Source organism: Passer domesticus, chromosome 2 (assembly GCF_036417665.1).
Source record: "Passer domesticus isolate bPasDom1 chromosome 2, bPasDom1.hap1, whole genome shotgun sequence".
NCBI lineage: Eukaryota > Metazoa > Chordata > Aves > Passeriformes > Passeridae > Passer > Passer domesticus.
In genome coordinates this window covers 112,005,675-112,031,940 of record NC_087475.1, presented here as the reverse complement: position 1 = coordinate 112,031,940, position 26,266 = coordinate 112,005,675, and the positions used below count along the sequence as shown (strand labels likewise).

Here is a 26,266-nt window from a genome sequence, read left to right as displayed (position 1 = left end):
CTGTTAGGTGCTGTTCAGTGTTAGGTGTTGAAAACTACATCTCCATTGAAGCATTTCTAGTATCTTAAAAATATTGGCTATCACTCTTTGGGTAGTTTCAGATGTGATCAGATAGTGATCAATTTGTACGCTGACCTTTACCTAGTTATATAAAAAATTATTTGCTATAAATAAATAAATAAAACTACTTGGACAAACATAATTGTACATTTTTTTAGTATCTCTGCTTTGTAATAATAATGTCCCATTACCCACCAGAGGGAGCTCAGTGAAATGTAAGGGCCTGTTCCACCAATGTAAATTAGTGAGAGCTATTTGAAGGGTTATAAATAGATTTAAGCACAATTTTAGCAGTTAATGCATAGCTGGATGTAATTTATATTAGCTGGGAACTGTGATGTGGGTGGTTTGGGGTTTTTTGCTTGAAAGAATACTCCTTTTTTGAAATTATGTCAAAAAGAAGTGTTCACATTCTTGGCACAGATAATTTCATCAGAAAGTACTTCTTCATATGTGAGTTGCTGGCTTTTATATTCACAGCCATGGAGGGAACACCTTGAATAAGTCTGTTATTTAGAACAGCATTCATAGGAGTATGTCTGAATGTGCCTCTGTCTTCCATGAATATTAACATTGGTATTTTTTTGTACTGACATCTAATCAGTAAACATGTATACTGATGTACTTGCTGACCAGGAATACAAAAGGGTGTGACCACAAGACAGTCAATTTTCTTAGCAGATAATGTTAAATGATGCGTTTGCTTCTGACTGCTTTAAAAAGTTCAGAGTGCTTGACTTATTTCATCTGTCCACACAGAGCAGAGGAATGTGGGAGTCAGACCCAGGCTGGGGAGAGCACTGTGATGGAATGGCTGTGAAGAAATCTGTGGTCACAAGGCAATCTGGGTTGTGCACTGAGGTTTGTCATGCACTTGTAAGAAAGTTACAAGACAGAGGTGAAAGTTTTTTAATCACAGAACATCACGCTGCTGCTATTCCTTCATGTGCTAAATTGGGGATCTAGTTCATAAAAGTACCAAACTCTGCTTGTGCAGTGAAAGCACAAAGGACCATTAGTGGGGCTGCAGTTATTTTAGTACTGAAGTGCTCGGGCTTCAATGCAGTTTTTACTTTACATAGGCTATTTATCAAGGTTTTATTTATCTTTAATGCAAATACAGCAGTTGGCATAGGCTTGGGCTCAATGACCCTTATGGGACCCTCCCAACTCAAGATTTTCTATGATTCCATGATTAGCACAATAGTCATATTCTGATACTGGTTATTCCTCTTTCTGTAGAAGAACCATCTGCAATGCTCTGACATCTGTGTCACATCATAGCTCTGTTAATTCTAGACAGCTGACAAAAACATTACCTTAATGAAGTAAATATTCCAGTATAAAATTTTAGTGTAAACCAGGCTTGGAAAAGTGTTGGGATACATCCAAACAAAAGCTTCTTAATGCTGAGTTAAGGACAACAGCCTGTACATCCTACTGGTGCAAGCCATAAGCAGCCAGAAAGCAAGCAGTTAAGGCAGCAGCTCACTCACCAGTTCCTCTTCCCAGCTGTACCTACTTCCTTTCCATCACTTGAAGTTCTCATATCACTTAACTCATTCTAAGCACCCAAAGCACAGTTTGGCATCTGGCTGCACATTTGTTATATCAGCACACACATCCTCATTTCGTTTCCCTAATTCCTGTGTTAAAATTTAGTATAAGATTAAGACAAATAACTAAATCCACAGACCATCTATCTCATATTTTCTAACCAGTTCAAGGAAACGAAGCATGCCTCACAGCAGACACCTGCAGGCTGGCAGAATTCCTTGCTGCCACATACCAGCACCAAACCACAAAACATCCTACGTAGCACTTGGAAACCACCTTGAGCACATGGTGATCATCAGACCATGTCATAAGATCGTCAGACAACTGGATCTGAGCTCCAGGCTGACGCTGCTTACTCAGTGGGGATGGATTGTGGTCAGGGGGATTAAAGGAACTGGGGTTTAGAAGGGGGAACTGATAATTGGTGCGTAGAAAAGCAGGGTGACTCATATGCCAAATCTTGTGCTTTCTACAGAATAAACCATGCAGTAGAGGAAGCCTGGGTTGAGGATAATGGTGATTTGTGAACAGTTGTCATCTTTCATTCATATGGGTATGAGTAACACATGACATTACTTATTAGGAGCACTGAAGAACCTAGAGTTGACTGGCACTGTCCCAAGCAAGGTAGATTTTTCATTCTTATAAAATAATCTACTTTGAATTTAAAGTGTCAGCCTCACAGTTTTGTTGTGCACCTGAAAGACCACCTTGATAACTCCCAGTTTAACATTGCAAAACCAAGTGACTCAGTGAAGGAATTGGAGAGGTTGAGGCTGCCCCTCCAGCTCTGCTTTGCTACCTTCCCTTCCTCCATGATGTGCTCCGTGGTGCAGTCATGCAGGTGGAGTCTGGTCTTGTCCCACAGAAGTACATCAAGATGAACAGCAGGACCCAGCTTTTGGGTACTTGCTCAGTCTTAGTCTTGCATTGCTGCACACCTTCCAGGCCTGTCATGAAGACAGGTAATAGTTTCATCGTGGGTTTTCCAGGGATATGTATCACCATATCATCCATGCATCTGCCTACCACGACATTCCACCAGGAGGCAGAAGACCCTCAGAGCTGTGGGTGCACAGGTATGGCTGTGGAAGTATGAAGATGGGAGACAAAAGTCAAAAACACCCAGGTTTTGTCAACTCTCCTCACATCCCTGCTGGACATGGCCAGTGCTCTTCCTGTTACATCACTGCCTGGACCAAACTTCCTTTCCCTGCAGCCCTATTCTTCCACCATTGCACATCTTGTACCTCCCACAGAAAGAGAGGCAAGACTCTTCCAGACAAGTCTCCCCTGTTCCTTTAGATGCTTCCACTTTGTGCATTGATCACGAGAAGAATTTTAGATAGGGAAAAACACCAAGTGGCTTTGTGGTTATTACTGTGACTAGTTAATTTCTGCAAGGTGTCCTGTGGCAGGAGGTGAAGCAGCAAAGGGTCATGTGGCAGAGCTCCCCAGCCACAAAACACAAAGGAAGGCTGAGAACACCTCTCTGTCCCAGGTGTCCCCACTGCTAACAGTGTGTAATCTTGACAAAGGCCTAGATGGTGGAAGCCTCTGGTGGAAGGTGACACACTTCCAAAGATCATTAATTCACAAATCAGACAGAATAGAGGTAATTCTGAAACTTTTTTTTTAAAGGCACTGAACTCAAACTCACAGCTCCTCATCTTCCAGACTTTCCAAGTGTCAAGTCACCCTTGGCTCTGGCTGTTTCAAGACCGCATGAGTCATATCCTTGCTAACTGGAAGCCTTAAATTGAGTTTGTTCAGCATTCTTCACGACGGAAGGAAGTTATTTAGCAATGATAGAAAATGGAAAGCACAGGTCTTGTTTTTATTTTAAACCCATGCACTTCACTGTGCCTTAAGTGGTTTGAAGCAAATGCTTTTACCATGGTAGTGGCATGCTTACTTTTGCTAACCTGAATAACCTGGATAACAGCAAGAAATACACTTTGGCTGCAATACAACTGCAGTTCTCACAGGTTGTAGTCCCTTGTTATAAAATTGAACCTTTCATTGGTACTTGATTTCAAAAAGTTGCGTCTAAGTTTTTGAACTTCTAAACCCATCTTTGAAATAATTGCATAAAACTTGTTTTTATAGTCTGATAGATACAACAGGACCTAACATGCAGACCACTTCAACCAGAACACAAACCATATTGTCTACGTGGAAAATACAGGATCAGTATGATAAATGCTTTATTAAAAAGCCTAATTTCAGCTATTTAGTCAGCAGAGCTCCACTGTATCTAGAGAAAAACTCATCATGTCCAAATTGGAGACTTACCGAATGTGAAAATATTATTCACTATTATGCTCTTGATAAAAACAGATAAGAGATGATAAAGAGTTGGATGATAGATATAGCAGTTACCTCTCAGAAGGTTATTCCAGCTACCTTTACTCTTTACAACACCTGGACGATTTTCTGCATTATGTTGACTGTGCTACATTTTCATTTAACTTGCCTAGGAATATTTTTGAGAAATTCAATTTCTCTACCTTCCTGCCTTTGAATCCCCCCTCCCCCAATTTTTTTAAAGATAATTTTCAAGAGACACTAATTTTTCATCCTTGGTACCTCTATATCAGGTTTTTCTCATATGTATTGCAATACAATTTCTTGAGCTCTTGCTCTCAGGCATATGAGCATGCATGCAGGAAAATACGTTCATACAAAGCTGTTATTTTTTACTTTAACCATAACTAAAAGTAGGGGGAAAATTTGCTTGCACATAGCTAAAGTCCAAGTTGAATATAAATCTTTGACTTAAATTAGTTTGGGATGGTTTAAGAATTTCATATTTATCCAGGCTTGTAGGCTGGACCACATTAAAAATTCGGCATCTGCACATCTGTAAAATATTTATTGAATTCTTCTATACTGGTCAGTACCTACAGGTTAGGAAAAACATATTCCCTGACTATTCTCAAAGTGCTGATTGCCACAAATGAGGCCCAACTTTCCTGCTCCACCTGACTGTGGCTCTCTCTTAGGTTTTTCTCCCAGCATATGGTCTGTAATTTTTCTAAATATATCTAATTTTTTCTAATATATCTAAAGCATAGTGACTGCACTTAAATGGAAAAGTTCAAGGTGAACATAGTTATTTGTAAGTAAAGGTCTGCTGTCTGATCCATTTGCATACAAAGACAGTCTGTCAACAAACTAATTTTATGTACTTTATATGGTTTACAATGAATTCACTGAAATAATCTGACTGCATGATGTTTTCAAGGCTAGATGGAAAACCTTTGACTAAAATGACAAACTATTTTAAAATGAGAATTCTCTTATTCAAAACACACAAACACAGGCAAAAAGGGGTAATTTCAGCTTCTAGTGGTGTTCTGTGCTCAAAGCAAGCTTTCATGTCTCTTCAAGTTATGTTTCCCAACAGTGCAAAACTCAAGACATTTCCAGCACTTCCAGGCCTAATATTCCAAGTGTTTTTTATTAACTATGTTTTTTTTTTCTTCAGCTATCCACAAGGTGCAGTGAAAATTGGATCCTCAGATAATAAGAGGAATAAATACAGTGTTACACTGCTCAGGGAGCATTCCAGCAGGAAGCACATCCCTCAAGAGTGGTGATTTCCCAGGTACAGCAGGAAGCAGTGCCAGGTTTGGATGCTGACACTGCCCTGGTGGCTCAGGAGGAGAAGTGGAAACAAGGTTGTCCTCTCCTGATACCTCTTCATGCTCTCCAAACAAGGTTGTCCTCTCCTGCTGCCTCTTCTTGCTCTCCTGCTGCAGTGCCAAGTGCTTGGGGTAACACAGAGCCAGTTTTCCCACCTGTGCTGCAGGGAATACTGTAGGCAATTAGCACAGATAAATTACAGGCAGCTTGTAATTTTTTTTTTGTCCCCTTTGCTGCCAGGAATTGTTCTGATTAACATGAAATTCCATTTTCATGATAGATTAATGATAATAATCAAAGCTAAAGTCCTGGTGCAAATCTTAAGTTCATAGTTTTCAATTACTAAGACACAGTACCAATAACACATTAAGTTGAATTTGAAGCTCACGAAGATGTAACAAGCTCTATCTGAGAACATTCAGAACATAAAAGGGCTTTTCTGCATCCACTTTTAATGAAAAAAACTGCTCTATGAATAGAAATAGAAGTATAATGAAGTTTTTAAAGTTGATCTAAGAAAATACAGGGAAAATAGAGCAAGTAAAACTGACATTTTACTTCCCAGTTATTTATCACAGAACTCCTGTCCCTACTTACCAACTACTTATGTTTCAAAATAGACCAGAAATTAAGAACAAAAGATCCTTACAATAATTTTACTGACATAGTCTCAGTTGAAACGATGATGAAATTATGATTCTTGTATTAATTTTTCATTTCTTGCATGCCTAAAAGTACAATAAAAAGACACTCAATCTTTACACTTAAGGAAGGAAAGTTTGATCTCATCTGTTTCCTTTTAATTTTATAACTTGCAAATTATCACTGCAGTCCACTTGTTTGATAAAAAATGATTTTGTTACTTCAAGTTTTAATGTGCAGTTTTCAGATTTTATACAACAGTGTGAAGTTGACATGAAGTATAGTTTTTACTAGTAAGGAGATCTGCTTCAAGATAACTTCCAAACACTTTATGCATGAGGAAAATAATTTAAAAAGAATTTACCAAACTAAAATTAACATACATGTATTCCATATATTAACATTGTCCCAGTCCTTAGTATGATCCAAATTTCCAGCACAGAGACTATTTATATAATTTTCTAGTGTGTCCATATCTTCTTAAATTGGAAGAAATATGTTTAGAAAAGAAACCTGATCCACTAGAACATATAATGGGGATAGATTAACTTCAATTATGTTACTTGAAATAAAACATCCATTATATAATGGATGAAATATCCATTATATTAAGCTACTGGGTGGCAAGCATTAAATCAAATTCAGACTTCTACATACTCTGTATCCGTAGTAAAGTTTTGCAACATATTAAACAGATCTTTATTTTAAAATCTCTTTCCAGCACAGGACCATTCCTGTAAGAACTGCCTCCCATGAGCTAGCTGGGAGTTATGAGGAGCCCTGTCTTTTTTGGTACTGTATCCTGAGCTTTTCCAGTTGCTCCACGCACTGCGTCTGGGCCAGCTTCAGTGTCCGGTTCTCCTCTGTCAGTTCTGCATACTCCTTAGCCAGCCGAGCAGCATCCATGCTTTCCTTTTCCACTTGTTCCAGTCTGGCAATCAGCTCCTTTCTGACGATTATGAAAAAAAAGCCCAATTATTAGAAATGGCAGTAGGCAAAAATTTGTTGTCCTGTGTTTGGTCAAAGATGGGCTGTGTGTTGTTAACTTTCTATTACTTGAACTTGTGTGAAACAAGCACCTAAAAATTTAATTTTTTAGAGTCCTGTTTTTTCCTTTTAAAAGACTAAGCTTCCAAAATCTCAGATTGGTTTGCTGTTCATTGACCAAGCCTGAAAAATGCTGTGTTCATGTGTCTGTATTTGGGACTGTTCAGCAGATGAGAAGGCTTTGGAGAGCCCTTTCCAGTACCAAAAGGGGCTCCAACAGAGCTGGAGAGGGACTCCTGACACAGGTGACAAACAAGGGAATGGCTCTAAACTGAAAGAGAGCAGGAAATGGGATACTGGGAAGAAATTCTTCCCTGTGAGGGTGTTGAGATCGTGGCACAGGTTGCCCAGAGCAGCTGTGACTGCCCCGTGCCTGGAGGTGTTCAGGCCAGGTTGGATGGGGCTGGGAGCAACCTGGTCTAGTGCAACGTGTCCCTGCCCATGGCAGGGGATTGGAACTGGGTGAGTTTTAAGGTCCCTTCCAATCAAAACTCTTCTGTTGATTGTATGATTCTGTGATCTCTAGCTTCAGTAAGAGTTGAGCACACAATTCACGGTGCAGAATCAAGTTCCTAGAGATGACTTGTTAATACTTTGCTAGAAGAATAACAATTTATTTTTCTCATGATACCAGGTATCACTGAAAGAGAGTGAGGTGTTTTTGTTTGGTTGGTGGGATTTATCAGTAAGTTCTGTGAAGTGTGCCTGGTTTCCTTTTCTCTACTACAAATAAATCCAGTAAGTAGTAGGCACTGAATCTGAACTTCATGTATTGCTTCTATAATGTGTTTAGATCTCAAGCCCTGTTGCTGAGGAAGAGCTGCAAACCTGACCCCTCCTGGTCCTCTTAAGTACAGACACAAGAGGATTGGAGCTGTGACTTTTGGATGGAGTCACACAGTGCCCTGTATTCCCAGAGCTGGCCAGGAGCTGGATTTTCCTGTATAGTATCAACTGAAATTACCTCAGCACAAGTTAAGATAAAAGAGGTCTTAAAACACACTGAAGGCATGAGTAACTCTCAAGAGTATCTAATGCTCTCCCCTTAGTCACCCACCAGGCTAGCCTGGCCTCTGGGTTTCTTTTTCCCTTTAAGTCAAAAATTCACCCATTACAGGAAGTTTCTTCTAAAAGGTTCTTTTGATCATTCTGTCTCAGAGATTAGTTAATTTTTTAACTGTTCATAGCCCTGTGACTTTATTTCTTAGTCATGTCAAAACAGTGCTTGTAGATCATCAGCGGGAAGTTGTTAATGCTTTCATAGTGGGTAGATTTCACTGCAGTCCTTGGAGCCCACTGGTCAGGCTAGAGCAGTGCTTTCAGACAGGAAATTCCTAGAGATCTGCAATTCTATTCCCACAGGTCAGAGTATTCATGAAAAGATAACATTTCTGTTTTTCTGATCACTTGTGTTACTCATAGCTGAAAAGCTACCATGTAGAGCAGCAAAACTGAAAATCTGGCTTTTGAAAAGCACTTCTGTGTGGCCTTCATTTAGGATCAAGTCAACCTTCCTCTGTCTTTACTGCAGCTTTCAGTGATTGCCCGTGGTTTAGTTGACTGTTTACAGTCACAGTTACTGCAATTCAAGGAGTCACAAGTTAGAACAGACCCTTGGTACAGCCATTTCTACCAGCTGTGCTTCCCATAGATTAAAAAAAAAAAAAAACAAAAAAAAAACCAAAAAAAAAAAAAAGAGTTAGCAGCTGTTACAGAATTTTTAAATCAGCAAAAGAGGCAGCATATAGGCATCCTCCTATATGATAGCTTTGTTTTATACTGCTGAGGTAAGGCAGAGCAGCTATGCTGCTGCAAAACCTCTTCTTTTTCCTTTTACCAGGTGACAGGTGCATTCAACCAGGCCTTTGAGAAGAAACATCATGAGGGTATTTTTGCTCAGTGGAATTCTGTTTACATTTAACACAATACAGTTGTACAAGTTTTAAACACAGCAAGCCACTAACAGGTTCATTTCTCTGTGGCTGGGCCATTCTAGATCAAGAAGATTTCACAGAAGTTGAGACAGTCTTGCTAGACAGCTCCTATTCATGGGCCTGAGGCCATGGAGGAGTGAGTTCACATGAGAAATACATTCAGGGACAATGAGTTTTTACAACTCCAGATGTTTGGAGGGTTTTTTTGTTTATTGTTTGTTTGTTTGTTTGTTTGTTTGTTTTTTTGTTTCTCCCTGTAGTTTATCTGGAAGACTTTTATCTCTGGAGACCAAATAATAACTTCTGTAATATTTTTTTTGCAATTATTCTCTGGTGCAATGTTGGACTGAAGGGCTAAATTAAGCTCTTTCAAATTACAGACTGTTAAATCAGAAGTGTAGAAACAAATGATTTCAGAATCATTCTTCCTTACTTTTCTTACACTCATGAGCTCTTTGAAAGGGAGATGCAGTGAACACACTACTAGGTAACCAGCATCTTAAAAGCAGGTAAACCTTTTCTGTGGGGACTTCCAGTACTTGAAAAGGAATGGTACTGACTGTCCTGGACCTGAGCCAGGAGAGGCACAGACAGACAACGTGCAAACTCAGACAGCTCTGGTAATGGAGGTCAGTTCTGATTTGATGACATCCTCTGCAGGCTTGGCTTTCATGCTGCTCTCCAGTAATACTCAAGCAGCACAGATAACTTCCCTCCCCAGCATTCAGATTTGCTATCAAACAAACTATAAATGCATTAAAATCAAAACACACTCATTGCTGTAGTCCACACTCTTGGACCTCCCTCACAGAAAGCAGTTTCCTTGCACTGAGGTAGTAAAATTGCCCACTTCTGAGTCAGCAGAACCTACTTAGTCCTTTCCCATCAGGATCAACACCTGTTTACAGGATAGGGTGATGTTTCAGGCTGATACTGTCAGCCTGCCACAGATCTAAAATTAGAGTACCAGGGAATTGCTAAATGTTATGAATGGTGTAGTTTATGTAGCTCACAAAAGGATGAGGACAGTAACTAACATTTACATCTGATCTAATCCAAGATTTGAACTTAGCTTTCAGAGGTTAAAGAACACCATGCTAAGCTCTTGCACCATCTAGACTTTGTTGGGGGTGCTTAATAAATAGATGTAGCACTGTGCAATCTGTGTTTTCTGTTAATGGTTACCCCAAGTTTAAATATTAACAGTATTGATAAGGCATTTTCCAAACTAGTGCTGAGGTACTCAAAGCTTTGAGACAATCTGTAACATGTACTTGAAGTGTTCTTTTTTGGGGAGGGTTTGGGAGGCAACATTAGTGATTTGCATTGTAAACCCATAAACCACAAGCAGGAGAAAAACATAGCACTGTCTTAGGGAAGCAATTTCTCTTGTTCTGGCCTTAAGGACTAAACATGCAGGGAACAGAGCTCCTCAGCACTCATATTCACAAGGAATAAATACAAAGAAAAGTGACAGACTAAGCAGATAAATCTGTCTGGAGATAAGTGTATTTGGAGATGGACTGCACACAAGGAAAACAGTTTCCAGAATACAAAGACTCAGATTTGCCTTTTCCCCATTGTGAACAAGGTATTCAGGATCATGTGTCTGTGCCAGTACAGTATCTTCTCCAACAACTGGTGTGTACTGGTGGCCAAAAGGTCATTTTCTCTTCCCACATTTGGCATTGCTTTCCTATCAGGGGGAATTATGAGACCCTGCAAGGTAACTGCTGTCTTGGGGAAACTGTCCTGGCATAAGTCTACTAATTAATTTTAAAAACAACACCATTAAAGACATTAATGTCTGCTTTAATGTAAATGAAAATGTGTCTCAGATGCCAACACATAAAAGGTCACAGAATGACAGAATAGTTTGAGTTAGAAAGAACCTCCCAAAGGCAAGGACACTTCCTTTAGAAGAGGAGGTCTCTTTTTGTATTAGAAAAGCTGTAATTTAATTTCTTGTATTTGACAAGTAACATATATTTTGCATATATGTGAGATAATGAAAAAATAGGTCTAGAATGGGAAAATTATTGAGCTAAAACGTTGCCTTTAAGGTTTACACCAATCTTTTTCTGAAGTACCTAGAAGTCTAAAAACTACTTGTCTTCACAGTGTTGGGAAAAAACACTCAAGAAACAAGAGTACCTGAGAAATCCTCTGGACTAAAAAGCATAGAAACAGTCCTATGGTCATGAGAGCAAGCTAAAACATATGAAAGCCTCCCACAAAATTAAGCAGTCATCTCCACTGCATGTCATTTGCCAAGAGGGCCACTGGGATGCTGGATTTTGTCATCAGCAGCGTGTCCAGCAGGACCAGGGCAGTGACTGTTCTGCCTGCTGGGCACGGCTGAGGCCACACCTCGAGTCCTGAGTCCATCTCTGGTCCTCTCAGAGAGGTACTGAGGTGCTGGAGTGTGCCCGGAGAAGGGAACAGAGCTGGGGAAGGGTCTGGAGCACCAGGAGCTGCTGAAGGAGCTGAGGAAGCTCAGCCTGGAGAAAAGGAGGCTCAGGAGGGACCTTTTCACTCTCCACAAGTCCCCGACAGGAGGGTGCAGCCAGGGGAGGGTCAGGCTCTGCTCCCAGAGAACAAGGGACAAGGAGAGAGGAAATGGCCTCAAGTTGTGCCAGGGGAGGTTCAGATTAGATATCGGGAAAAACTTTTTAATTGAAAGGTTTGTAAAGTACTGGAATGTGCTGCCCAGGGAAGTGGTGGAGTAGTTAAAAAAACAAAAAAACATGTGGAGCTGGCAGTGGAGAACACAGTTTAATGGTGAACAGGGAGGTGGTGCTGGGTTGGTGGTTGGACTTGATAATCCTAAAGGTCTTTTCCAACCTTAACAATTCTGTGATACTGTGTCTACTCTAACGTGTAAAAGAAGGAAAAGAAATCATATCCACGGCCAAGAAAATGAGTGATCCTAAACCAGGTGGTGGTCGAATGATATTTTCTGTAGAGTTATATTAGAATTGTCTGGGGGAGGAAAAGGAGATAACCATCCAGTGCTAAGAATATAAGATACAGCTAGCAACCATGGCAACTCTAATATTTAACTACATAATCCAGGGTCATTATCTAGTAATAGCAATATAACAAGTGCTCAAAATAACCAGCCATCTCATCCCTTTCACCCAAAGTTAGATACCCAAAACCATCTGTTATGGAAATACGTGTGTGTTTCTGGAACATAAATTAAATTACATTCTGTGCCCTAAATGTGGTGTGTTCTCGCTTCCACACCCTTTTCTTTATTTTCAATCATGTCTCCCATTCCAGAGTGGCTTTTTTCCCTTGTACTACGTATTGCTGGCATAAATGTGAAGAGTGGGAGTGAAGACAGCAAACAAAGCTATGATTAAATTAGCAAAAAAATCTACCCACTGTTCTTTCAAATTCTTGCTTGCTTTTTTATTCTTGAGTAACTTATTTTCCCATCTTTATTTGCTTTGTCCTGTGATTTTCCCTTTTTTGATACTACAACCTCTTTTTCTCTCTCACATTTCCCATTTTCCTGGAAAATACTTGTCATCTTCTCTCCCACTGCCAGCCTAGTACACTCTCCTAACATCTATATTGCACAAAAGAGAACAAGTAAGTAAGTTTGCTGTCACCCTAACGAAAAGCAACCCTTGTCATTTAGTTTCATTGACTTCTTACTTTGGCCATACTCGATGCTCACATTGTTCATCAAGCTAAGCAGAAGCAAAAAAGTTGTAAAAGATTCAGTGTTTTTCACTATCGTTAAAATAATGTTTTACAACTTTCTATGTCTTATAAAATAATATAAAAATATACCTGTATATATTGTTTCATGTATGAAAGGTTACACTGAACTTTGGAGGTTGGAACAAAAATTATTTAAAATAGAATTAATTCTATTTCTTTTTTTTTTCCCTAAAAAGCTCTAATACCTGTACAGATATGTGTCAGGTTTACATTATTTCTTCCTCTTAGCCAACAAATAAAAAATATTTGCTCAATCAATTTTCTGCTTCTTCTGTCAGTCATAGCCTTCAGCATCCTGTATGTGCTATCAGCAGGCACCACAGGTGCAGGAACTGCCAGGTGAGACTTGCCATTGGAATGCCACAGGTGAATTGATCTGTGGAGAGAAGTTGGGAGCACTGGCAAGGATACCATCCAACAGCATTTGTGAAAGCCTTTGGTAAAAATGTACACTGAAAAACACTATAAAAGCTGTTTGTTCCCATTACAAGGGATGCAACTTGATCAAAATATTATTTGCAACACTTAAAGACTATTTTTCAAAATAGTATTTAAGAGAAATAGACAGTAGATTGTAGGTGTAGTAGACAATTGGGCATCTTCATTTCCATATGTTCAAATTCAAATGTAGAAGAAGACACCCACAGCAGGGGCAAATTTTAGAAAATTGCAAACTCCATGTTTTCAATTTGATTGTAATTGGTTTTGAGGCTAAAAGCTTGTGCATTTCATCAGACTTTTCAGACAAGTGAAAGCATTCTTCCCTTTTAAAAACTGAATACTCTATACTTCCAGTGATGGGCAGCCAGGGCTGTCTGGGCAACCATTTCCAATGCCCCAACATCCTCACAGGGAAGAATTTCTCCTTAATATCCAATCCAAACCTACTCTCTATCAGTTTAAAACCATTCTGCCTTGTCCTATCTCTACATGCCCTTGTAAATACTCTCTCTCCATCTTTCTTGCAGGCTCCTTTCAGGTAATGCAAGGCCACAATTATAAGGTGCATATATAAGTATATACAAATATAAGAATATACACATGTATTTATATACACATATATATACTTATATGTACACACACAATGCAAAACATGTCTGCCACCCCAGCCATTATAATCTACTCTTCATTCAGTATATGCTAGTCCCTAAACTACTTTTAACTCTCTTGCTGTAAGTGCTGAGAATGTTTTTAGACATAAATCAGTGAACAGGAGAGCAAAACTCCCTTTTACTTCTCACTTATTCCTTTGCCTCTACACTTATACTCCCTTTCTATCAAGTTTTAGATAAAAATCAAGGCTGTCACGTTCAGGTTTGTTTGCTTACATGTGTGTAAAGTTACATGTGTACTAATAACTTTCTAATCCACCTTTCAATTTCAATAATTTCAATAACTGGGACCTCTTTACCAAGCCATGTGGTAAAGAGGTCCCAGTTAGTTTCTGGAGGGTTTAATAAAAACAGACTGCTCCAGAAAGGAAATATACACAATGGGAGAATGCAAAATGGATAATCTGCTTGGAGGAAAAAGTTATAAGCAATCCACATCTGGGGAAAAAATATCTTCAATTTGCACTTGCAGTTTAAACTTCAAAATTAGGCAACCAGAGTGAACCAGCTTGTAGGAAATTAAACGTCTTTGATCCCAGTGCTGTAGGATCACTTTTTCAGATTAAGACACACGGGAGGTGTGAAAGGTGCTGCCCTGATATTTGTCATGTTTAGGCATTTCATTGCTATATACAGCATGTGAACATGAGGCTACAAATATGTAATTACAAAGTACATATGGGTCTCAATAAAATAATTCCATTTGTTGCCTTACACAGCCACTCCTAACATGTTTACTGGGGCATGGAATTCCCAGAACAGGTTCAGCAAAGACAGCAGTGATGGAAGCTTCCTAACATTGTTCCACTGTTGACATCCACTGGTGGAATGAAGGAAAATGCCAGCCTGAAGCCCTTTAACTCATCCAAGATAAGCACCATTGAGAGGCTGACCTCTGGGCTCAGAGGTTGATTAGGATAATTGTGAGTTCAGGTAAATAATTTTGTGCACGTACCTGCTATTCTCAAGAAGCAAGCCATTTCTAATTTAGCTAGTACCACAGACTTAGAGATAAAAAAATTGCATTCAAATGGCAAATTTTTTTTTATTCCAGAAAGTGCAAAAATATACATGAATGTCTCATTTTCATGAGCTCCAAGCATTCTTCATAAATAGGCATAACTGATTCAGGGTTGTGCCAATAATAATAATAATGGATTTATATTAGTAGAGTCTAAAACCAAAATGATTGAAGGCTAACTTTGGTGTTTATACAACTAAAGTCAAGCACTTAAACAATCATTTAATATTTTATATTGCGCTTGGATTTTCAGAGTAGACAAAGACACATGGTTTCCACAGGATTGATTGCTAAATATGTATGTAAGCAGCTTGTATCAGACAACCAAATTTGAAAAATCATTGCAAATTTTTTAAAAAAATACTTATCTTCTAATCTCTTTAAAAACACTAATGACTTTTGATTGGCCAAGTTCAATTAATGGTGAATCAAATGCAAAATGCATTTTCCCATGACATTGGACATCACCTTTTTTAGCTTTTGTTCCAGTCTGTCAGCCTCTGAGTGCCACACTGATCCTCCAGTGGAAGGGGGTTTGCAGTGGGAAACTTCAACTAGCTTTGACACTTTAGGCAAAAAGTAATTATATTATGTCTACAGCCATCAACCCGGATAAAGACATCTCAGTTTCTTACCCTGCATAGTTTGGATTCAGGGAGTTCTTTGGCTGTCTTGTAGGACTACAGAATTTCAAGTTTCCCTCTTGCTTCTGCAGCTGAAGATTCCCATGGATGCAAACTTGGCAGGGTCAGCTGGGCAGAGATTTCACTATTCACCTTCTTTCTTTCTCTGAACTTCTTTTTTCAGGCAATTTAATTTCTTTTTCCTTTTCTTGTGGAAAAGGATGGACAGCCACAGAGTGCACTTTGCCATTTAATAGCCAGGCAAAAGATGACAAGGCTATGAGTACAGGCATAGACAAGAAAAAAGCCTCCAGCTTATTCACTTTGCGTATAAACACCTGAAATGCCAATGCATATTGAACCAGTGTGCACAAAAACAAAGCACCTCACAGAAACATGTTTACTAGTATTGTCAAGTATTCTAAGCCTAAATGAGGATCCATTTTGTTCTTCATTAAAGTGTGTGATGTTTATTGAAAAAACTAAAATTGAAAAGGAACCTGCACCAGATGGACTGGATTGTTATGTGACCTGGAGGCTGTCAGTGAAGCTTTTAAGGGACACCCACAAAGCTGAACTGTGACAGCCCTTAGTGACCTCAGCTGATCCTGTAGAGCAGTGGCCAACTTGTGCTCCACATCAGGCAGAGGCATGAAATCCTAGGATCCTAAAATGGCTTGGGTTAGAAGGGATCCCCAAGATAATCCAGTTCCAGCCCCGTGCCACCAGCAGGGGACACCTTCCACTAGGCCAGGTTGCTCCAACCTGACCTTGAACACTTCCAGGGATGGGGCAGCCACAGCTTCTCTGGGCAACCTGTGCCAGGGCTTCACCGTCCTCAGAGGGAACAATTTCCTCCCAATATCCCATCTATCCCTGCCCTCTGTCAGTTTGAAGCCATTCCCCTTGTCTTGTCACTCCAGGCCCTTATAAATAGTCTCTCTCCATCCTTCTTCTAGGCTTCCTTCAGATACTGGAAGGCCACAATTAAAATATATAAATGTATAAGTAAGTATATACATATATAAGCACATATGTATAGAAAGTCAGAAAATACAAAGTTAAACTTTCATGTTTCAAACAGGGTTTTACAAAGAGAATATAGGACAGTAAATCCTTTAGGAAAGTTACTCACTTTCTTTCTTCCAGCAGAGCAATTTCTTTCTTGACCTCGTGGTATTCTTCTGCTATTTTGCAGTGCTGTTTATACACCTGCATAGATTCCTTAGAGTCATGACAAGGAGGCAGAGGCTTTAAGAAAAAAACGAAGAAAAAAACCCCATTGTTTTTTAATGAAATATTAGTTTAAACCCACATATTTTGAAAGATACAATATTTATCTAAATTCTTGTGAGAATACCTAAAGAATTTTCCCCCTTAACTGCAGTATATGGCCAACTATTCCTAGTGATGGTGTTTCATGGAAGGAAAAAACCCAAAACAGTTCCCTGCATAAGAATATGTGTGAAACTTCAAACATATGTGTAAAACTTCAAGCATTGTGAGAATTTTCAGAACTCTCCTTGTCAGCTTTGCAAAATATCCCTGAAGATTTTTCAAAGAAGGATTTCTCCCTTACCTCCCTCTTTTTCAGCTAGAGTGATAAGTAAATGCTAAAGCTGATGCATTGATCAGACCTATCACATACATCTTTACACGGCCAGGAACTGACATCATTGCAGCAAGATCATCTTTTTTTCAATGCATACTGAATGTAGTAAATATGGCAAATAAAACCAAGCTGTCCTAGGACTCCTTATGTAAATTTCATCAAAATTCTTGAAAATACATTTTGGTTAAATGTAGGTGCTTTTTGCTCCTTAAAAAAGAATGCATCTTAATTCAGGCTTCAGGTTTGACTGTCACATTTTGGTTATAACACATTCAGGAAGTATTTTTAAGTTATTAGCCATGAATCTATTGACTGTAAATGAACTCCAAATAGCATCCTTGAGCCACCTGTTTGAAGTAAAAGGAAACACTTAAAATAGTTCATTTACTGCCCATTTAAATAACATCCAATTGCTTTTCACAATATTAGTAGATTGTTTTGCATTTCTTGCTGTCCTACCTTGACTCTTCTGTGTAGCACAATATTCCCTTAATGACATTATTAGGAAAAGAAAAGCACAAGTAGTCAGACTTTTCCTGTTTATAATCTTGTAATCTTTTGTTTAATCTAAACTGAAAATTCAAATTTTACTAAACATGTTAAAAAACAAAGATTAAAAAACATTTTTGTTCAGGAGACAGGGTAAGCTGGCTTCAGACATAACCCAAAGCACAGATGTAAGTAATGTATGGAGCTTGCAAGTACTTGTAGTTGGTATGTGATTCCTCACTGAAATTTTGACACTCATATTCCATATTCTAAATTTAAAACTGCTGCAGCAGAATTGTTTCACAGCACATTGTTTCATTCTCCCTCATCTTGGAGATTTTGGGAACCCAGGGAAAGGGCAGCCCAATACCTGATGAATCTAATCCCTAGAAAAGGGCTTTTAATTGCATTTCAGTGTGGATGAGCAAGAGCACCATTCATATAGCCACCCAAATAATAAGCATAAATTTAGCAAGACTGAATATAGAAGTCTCAGTGCTCTAATCCAAGAATGCATGGATGAGCCAAAGCAGCATCTCTGCTATCTACCAGAGATCAGCTACCAACAAGTGTGTCACAATAAAACAATTTTGAACAGTACCAAGGGGAAAGTCCCCAAACAGTGATACTTCAAAAGAAAAACACAACAAAACAAAGCAGAATAGACCTTGGATTTGCTTTCAATTTAGTTTCCACTAATCTAGCTGGTTTAAACCAGTTTAAAAATTAAAACAGTGCTCAGTTTCTATATTCCAGCTTCCCACTCAAAAGATATATATAGAGAGCTAAAAATTATCTAGTCATGCTGAAACTTAGTATCTAAGGCTCACTTAGAACCAGTTGCTGACTTTTAAACCCCTTCCTATTATTGTTTCCTCTTCAGTGACATTTTCTCTTACACTGATATTTTACCACTTAAATTAAAAATCAGTTTACTAATTTCTATTCATAAAATTCTTTTAAATTTGTGTGATGGTAGTAAGCACTATATCAAGAATCTTTTAAATTATTGGTGTATATTTCTTTAAAACATAAATGTTACAATGTTTTCAAATGACTAGATAGAATATAATTGGATCATACCATAGAGTGGTTTGGATTGGAAAGGACCTTCAAGAGCATCAAGTTCTAGCCCCTCTGCCATGGGCAGGGACACCTTCCACTAGGCCAGGTTGCTCCAAGCCCTGTCCAACCTGACCTTGAACACTTCCAGGGATGGGGCAGCCAGAACTGGAGAATTTGGTGTGCTCCTCTGTAATCTGGAAACTTCTAAGACAGGCTCCAGAGATATTATCTACAGCATCCATGAGTAGTTTCTGGTCAGTAGCATACAAAACCGCATATTTAGCAAACACTTTCTACTGCAATAACATGGGAAAAGGAGAGATACAAATCTCCATTCCACGTGGAAGAACTTTTTTAATGGTCTGTGGCCAGGAAGTGGGAAGTACTGCAGATACTGCAGTACAGAATGCCCAATGGCATTCCATGAAGTCTGTATAACATCTTTATGTTAAGGGATTGCTAGTTTACCAAGGTGACTAATTTCAGAAGGCCTTAATAAAGTTCAATTTGCAGTATGCTTTTTTTTCCACTGAGAAGTAAACAGCCATACTTTACTTTCCTCTTAGAACAGCCTGAGCTTGCTGTACCTTGCCTGTCCATAAATTAATATAAATAAAACATACCTGCTAGACAAGCAAAAAACATGCCTGCCGCAGTAGGTTACATTTAATGGCAACAGTTTCTACTTTTAATCCTGTTTATTTCAGGCTTCAGTGTCATCTACCCTCATTTTCCTGTGCTGGTAAAATATGCACGTGCAGCATCTCTGATCTTGTTCACAAAGCTAGTACAAAAGCTAAAGCTGTAAGTCATACTGGTGGTCTGTCCTATTAAGCCTGATTTTCAACAAGGTCTGATTTTTCCATGTATTTTGTTGAGTAACTCACTGTAACATTAAGAAACATTTTACAGAATTCAGCAAGTAGACACTAAGAGTTCCTTTTATAGACCATCCTGTAACTGTACATATATATATAGATCTTTACAAGACATATGTACTGTTTATTCAGACTTTTGTTCAGACATGAAAGGTGTTGGAAGATGACATGCAAAAGCAGTTTATGAAGAAACAGAAAATCACAGAACCTTTGGGTTGGAAGGGACTTGCTTTCCTTGCAGGAGAGGTTCTCCATGCCTTTAATCATCTGGGTAGCCTCCTCTCTGCCTGCTTTTTAAGGCATGTTGAAGGAGGTCTTCTAAATAAAATCTTTGGTGGGGTGACACAGAATGAAAGTTTTCAGGTTTGGGCTTTTGTTTTTTGGCTTCCCTCATATGACAAGTTTTTTTGCCTTGCCATGTGAAAATCAGCATTCCATATCTACAAAAGCTCTATAGTTGACAGTGCCAATCAACTGTTCAAAAGCTTTAAAACAGTTGATTTTTAAATTCACCATCATTGCACTTATGTGTTTAACTGTGAAAAAAATTAAAACTTTCTCCTGAAATAGTTGAAGTTTCAAAAAAAAAATTGTATCAGGCAGTTTTTTCAGCTCACATGAACTTGTCTAGAAGTCTTCAGAACTGATCTAATTAAAGAGTGGTGTCTTGCTTTTTGTGACTTTGGTAACTTTCAGCTGAACTCTTCTGGAAAAGTGGAAAATCCAATGCTAATATTTTGAATGTGGTCTATGTTCATTATATGGCCTTGTGCACTCTTCTATGATAGAAAAACCCACATTGTGCCAAGCAAAAATAGCACATGGCAGCTACTTTTTGTTGTGCAACTGGAACCCTTCCACCAGTTTCAGACACCCATCTTAGGATACATCTAGTCTAGTCTAGTTTTACTATGAAAGTAAACAGTTATCTTCCAAACAATTCAGGTCAACTGGATGAAAGCAATTGTGAGTTTAGCTCTCCTTCCTGGGAGATTTTCCATTCTTTTCTAACCTTAGTATGATGCTCTGACTTGGTGAACATACATGTTAACATACATGCATAAAATGGTCTTACATAATCTAAGACCAAAGTTTTCACAGCAGCATTACAGGAGACTTATCAAGTTCGTAGGCAATTAGATCTAATTATAGAGCAACAGAGTCCTCTAGGAATTCTCTTGGAAACCAATACATAGTAAAAATATTACAGCATCCTCTTTAAAAACAAAGTATGCTTTTAAACTTTCTAAAATTAATTTATGTATCTAACAAAAATCCCGGCATTCAGTAGAAGCAATTAAAGTTCCAGAGTAAACAAGGTTTCTGCTAAATGCTTATATCACACACAATGCACTGCTCCTTTCATAACATTTGCATTACTTTTATATGAGCATTTTCTACTAAAGTGAGAAAAACTATCCTTTAACTTGAGGCTGGATGTTATAAATGGTTGGAGCTTTTTCTTTGTTGCAGCAATTTTATAGTCATCTAATGACACAGATTTGTAACACAAAATATAACATAAATGTCTCTCAAGCTCACAAGCTCATTTCATGAGACAAGATCACAGAACCATTGAATTGTTTTGTGTTGGAAAGGACTTTAGAGATCACCTCCTTCCACCCCCCTGCCAGGGACACTTTCCACTAGACCAGGTTGCTCAGAGCCCCATCTAACCTGGTTTTCAAAGGTGAAGAACTATATGTGTATACATATGCGGCTTGTGTTCTTCCCTCTTCAGATGAAGCTCTCATCTGGAATAAAGATTTTGATGGGGAACAGAGAGATGAACTGAGCAAGTCACAGGAAGTGTCGGAACGGGACAGGCAACGCACAGGGCACAGCAATGCAGGTATGAACACTAGATACCCTCCTCTCCATTCAGTGACCTGAACAGCAAGGCCTTGGATGCTGATGTATGTTTCTAAATACAGCAGATAAACCGTCGTAGAATTTCTGTCAGAGGGGTCACTGGGCAGCTAATCAAGGAAGTGCCTTCCAAGGACCCATCCAGACAAAGCAAAGGTTAGAGTTTCCCAGTGACAGAGTGACAGGTGTAGCCAGTCCACCCTTGCTGCACTGCCCACCACATGGTGCACACAGGGAAGGGGGGAAAACCCTCAAATAAGCAGGTGTTGCTTGTCAGTGGGAAGAGAATAATTTCCAATACTGCAAACAAAAGGAATTGAAAACAAGAAGATTATTAATATGAGTTTTGTTTCACTGATAACTTAGCAGGAAGTTATTTTAGTTGTGTGTGTGTGGTTTTGGTTAGTTTTCTTTAAATTAATAATAAAGCTGCAAATATAGCTTAAACTGATCTGTTCTCATATGAAGGGCTTTCATGTCTGGTTGACCACAGACCACATAAAAAATTTGATATAAAATAGTTGAGTTATTTTTTTACAAATTGTTTCTCGGAATGTGTAGAAAACTGTAACATTCAAAAAAGTGATTTGAAAATAAAACATATTAGTCTGAAGCTAGCTAGTACATCAGAACACACAGACTGATAATTTTTATTCTTCAGAAAGAAGCTGCAACTAGAACTGTCCTTTAGTAAGAGTCCTTATAGAGAATTAGCTTTTTTGCTAAGTCTCCTAGAAATACCTTCCCTCCAGGCAATTCCACATCCACCTCTGTAGAGCTGGGTGCTTGGACAGCAGGGTTTGTTGCCCTGCCAAGGGGAGGCTGCACTGAACTTTGCCCTGCCATTTGAAACTGCTGCCCAGGGAATAGGTATGGAAGAATTGTGGGAGGAAAAGTGGGACCACTAGGTAATTCTGCTCAAATAGCCAAGTTGTCTGCCAAGGCCCAACATAGGAGGACGAGAGCTTGAAGCCCAAAACAGAGGTGCAAATTGCTTGGTACTCAGGCTGTGGTCTGCTGCCTGCATGCATAGAATTCTAAGGCTCTGATTTTCCAAGTGACTTGCTGAACTTACATAGCATTCAAGCTGCTTTCAAAATTAAGCTTAAAGATCATCTAATTTAGGCTTTTTACTTGTTTGTTTTTAAAACGGGTTTCAAAATTTTCCTTTGTATGCTTGAAATCTGTAAAGTTATTACTTTTTTTTAAGGTGCCTATTACTATACAGCCACATAACCTGCATTTATAGTTTGCTTCTTTAAATAAAATTCAAATAATTTTGACTGTATTTATAGCACACTGATTAAAATCTTGTGGCTCTCAGATATGATATTTTTATTATGAACATATGTATCAGCATTCTTATAAATTCAAGCATTTCAGGCTGCTATTGCCACAGTTGATTAAAAGGTTCATTTACATGACCCTTCATGTGTGTGCTCTGTATTAATGCACTTCAGGACAGAAAAAAAGATGGATGGAATGAGAAGGGACACCACCATTCACTACTTCTGCAGGTCCTGGTGAAGCCCATTTTGCCTGTTTCTGTAATGCAGGAGCTATCTGTTTCAAAGTTGGCATGAATTGCAAGCACATGCCATAGAGTTCTGACAAACCTGCAGCAGTTTGGATTGCAGGATTGAAAAAACCACAATTAATAAGAAATGTAATAAGGTAAATAATAATTTTGTAACAGCTATTACTTGTTTGAAATTTTAAAGCAGACTAAAAATACTGTAATGACATTAAATGGTTATCACATGAAACTGTGATCCAGATTGACAAAAGCAAGGAAATTCAGGTTTTTATTGCTAAATTTGAATTCAATGTTATCTCTGCATCAGCTCAGAGCCCTGTATTGACTTCACTGCCCTTGGATGAACATAAAGGCATCGAAATATAAACATGCACATAAGCTTGAAAACAAAATTATTAAGTGCTGCCACAAATTTTATACTTTTAAGTGGTTGAGTCAGACAGGTCATTCTCATAAGTTATCCTTTCAGCTTCCCTGATATATACCATGGGAGATTATGAAGGATAATAAAAAGAAAATTACATTAACCAAAGCCTTTGATTGTTTCTTTGAATTTGTTATCATATTCAGTTATTCATATTCACGATTATGAGAGTAAAGGAAGGTCTTCTTGAAACAAATGTCAAGTACTTTACAGACCAGTTGGATACACTTAGTGGGATTGTGCTAGAGTGTACTTCAGAACTTTTACTGAAGGGCTATTATATATCCAGAACACTTGAATGCTTCCAGAGGAGCATTTTCAGCCTATCATGAAATTCCATATTTAGAGTATATTATAGGTTCCAGAAACGTAAAAGTCATAACAGTCTTAATAAAAAAATCATCACTCGTCCTGCAAAGTACTTAGACTTAATGTTAGTAATATTGTTTCTATGTATCAATAGCAGCAATAATAATCATATTTTGCTCTTTTAGAGCAATCCTTACCTACTGGTCTTAATGGTCTTTAACAAAAGATGCAAAAATTATTAACTTAATTTCAGAGATGAATAGAGGGATGAAGCAACTCCGGGATTAAACAATGTGTCACTGAGAGAACTGGAAACAAAATGCAGGTTCTTTACTTTCAATTCAGTGCTCCAGCCATGCAACACAATTGCTTTTCTCAAATTGAATTCTTCTAAAGAGAAAAAAAATACCAATCCTGTTTGTTGCACTGGAAGGTTGGTTAGTGGAATAAAGAGGTTAGCATACTACCCAGTTTCTTTTGTCCCAAACCTTAAGCTGTTATTAATTCCTACTTATGCCTAAAGAACCTGCCCATATCCTCAGGACTAGAGGGACAGAGCAAGAGGAGTCTCTGTCATCCTCCATTCCCTTCTCAGTCATCCTTTTGAAGAGAGCAGCGGGACAGAAGTGTCACCCTTGAAGTCAGCAGCCATCCTGTGTTGTCTCACAAGATGATGGGTGCAGGAAAGATGACATTATTGGTCAATGAGTGGTCTACTAATGCCCTTCTCAATTTACAGTCAGGAAACAACTGCCTTCATAGTGAAATATCAGAGGAAGTCTAAATGCTCCTGGGAAAACAGATGATCTGAAGTAGTCTACAAAAGCCAGCCAACACTCCAGAACCACCGCCGAGGAAAGGGAAATAATCCCTGGATACAGAACTGGCTTTGTGTCTAGAGAACCATGGAGCTGCCAGCATGCAGCAGCACTACAGGAATTGGATGGAAAATCTTAAAAGCAGGCAAGATTGTTAAAATAGTGATTTCCCTGCGGTTGGACGAAAAATTTTCTGAAGATCTTGAAAAAACAGTGTTTTCTTCTATGGATATATATGGTCTTACTAAATGTTAATAGGCTAGAAAAGCACCACTGAAAACTTCCACCATAGTGTAACAACCAGAGGCCTTTTATAACAACAAATACAGTGAATGGGAAGTAGAACTGTCATAAGAGAAGAAAAGTTTACCTGCAGCTGCTGATCTAGTTCTGGAAATGCCAAAGAGAAGCTTTCAGGGGAAGCGTCATCTAAAAGGTAAACGCAATATTAAAAGTTATTGTCTACCAAAGAGGGCATTTCAAGTAATCTGTTTAATGAAGTTCTACATTGCATATATGGACAGTAATATTGGGATCCTGAAAACACCTCCACATCTTATCTTTTACACTTGAGATGCCTCAGTAGAATCCTTGAAAATACTAGTGGATTGGTAATAAGAAAAGTTTACGTTCTGGAAATAGAGAGTCTATTTTGCATTGCAGTGATTAAGGAACAAAGTAAGTCCAGTAGAACATGTGATAATTTAATAAAACAAATAAATCTAAACTGTTTTTCTTCCTGAACTCTCTCCACTACACTGCTAAGTAAAGGAGTGTCTTAAAGGACTTTACCTGTCAATTACAATCCTTATGGGCTAGAGTTAGTTCAATCATGACAACAAACCAAGCCGTGTTTTTATTTATTTGTTTGGGATTTTTTTTTTGTTTATTTTTAGAACAGGCTTCCAGCAAAGGTGGAACAGATTGCGCCAGTTATGTCAGGGTTGTGCTGTGGACACCTGCCCACTAGTAGCTGGACTGAGATCAGAAACATGAATCACACTTGGTAGCGCCAGTGCAATATTTCTTTCTCAGTGACTTTCACACTCTCAATTCTGCATTGGACTATGATGACTGTTTATTCATCTTACCACAGGTTATGGGAGGTGAGGAGAGTGTAACTATTAGCTTACAGTCAGTTATTTGTAATGTGTCAAAATTAAATAAGGATGGCTCTTCCAGGAGAAAATTGCTAACACAGTTCAGATCCTGCAACCTGCTGTGCACTTGTAGACTTGAACATAGCAACAAAACCCCAACAGGATCAAGAGGACCTCATATCAAAGAAGGATTCTAAAAGAACACAGACTAGGATCTAAATTATTTCTCAAATATTTGATATCTCTTTCTCCTGGCCTCTGTGGTTATAAAGCAAAGGAGGTTGGGGGGAAAAGTAAAATAAGTCACCTTAGCCTATGAAAAATAAACATACTGGCTAACACATAGCCACAACCTTACTCAGTGATATAGCTAGAGCTGGGCAGCCTCTGGGAAGAGATGCACAGAGAAGAAAAAATGTATAGTGACACAAAAGCAAAAGTTCTTGAATTTCCTCAGGAAATAAAGTGAAGTTCCTGTATTTTCATGGAGCAGTTGTCTTGCTGTATTACCAAAAGGTCATACCCATGTCATGTGAGTGTCCCCCTTCTTTCTTCATAACATATGTCAAGCATGCCCATTCTGGAAAACACTTAAATTGCTTTAATTGTACAGGATTTTATCATGCTAATATGCAAGTGTTTATCTTTAATTTGCTATTGCTTTCTTGTACAATATATAAATAGACTAATATTCTAAAAGAAGAAAGATGAATCATATGGCAAGGCTAAAAGGAAGGACAGAATAAGACTCAGTCTGACTAGGGCTACAGCTGCTCTACAGGTATT

General features: G+C 38.5%; 1 protein-coding gene across 5 annotated transcripts in view; it reads right to left on the bottom strand.

Moving 5' to 3' along the window:
- Positions 1-3,918: 3,918 nt before the first annotated feature.
- MAP3K7CL (MAP3K7 C-terminal like) overlaps positions 3,919-26,266 on the bottom strand; it is a 33,178-nt gene continuing 10,830 nt past the window's right edge. For 3 of the 5 annotated variants that reach the window (XM_064410773.1, XM_064410774.1, XM_064410775.1), the window contains exons 4-6: positions 24,751-24,809; positions 16,515-16,630; positions 3,924-6,856 (exon numbers count right to left, since the gene is read on the bottom strand). In XM_064410773.1, the coding sequence (XP_064266843.1) occupies positions 6,676-6,856; positions 16,515-16,630; positions 24,751-24,809 (356 nt within the window). In that variant the 3' untranslated portion in view covers positions 3,924-6,675. Of the gene's footprint in view, positions 6,857-16,514; positions 16,631-24,750; positions 24,810-26,266 lie in introns of all 5 variants that reach the window. The other 2 variants (XM_064410777.1, XM_064410776.1) reach the window with 1 other exon arrangement.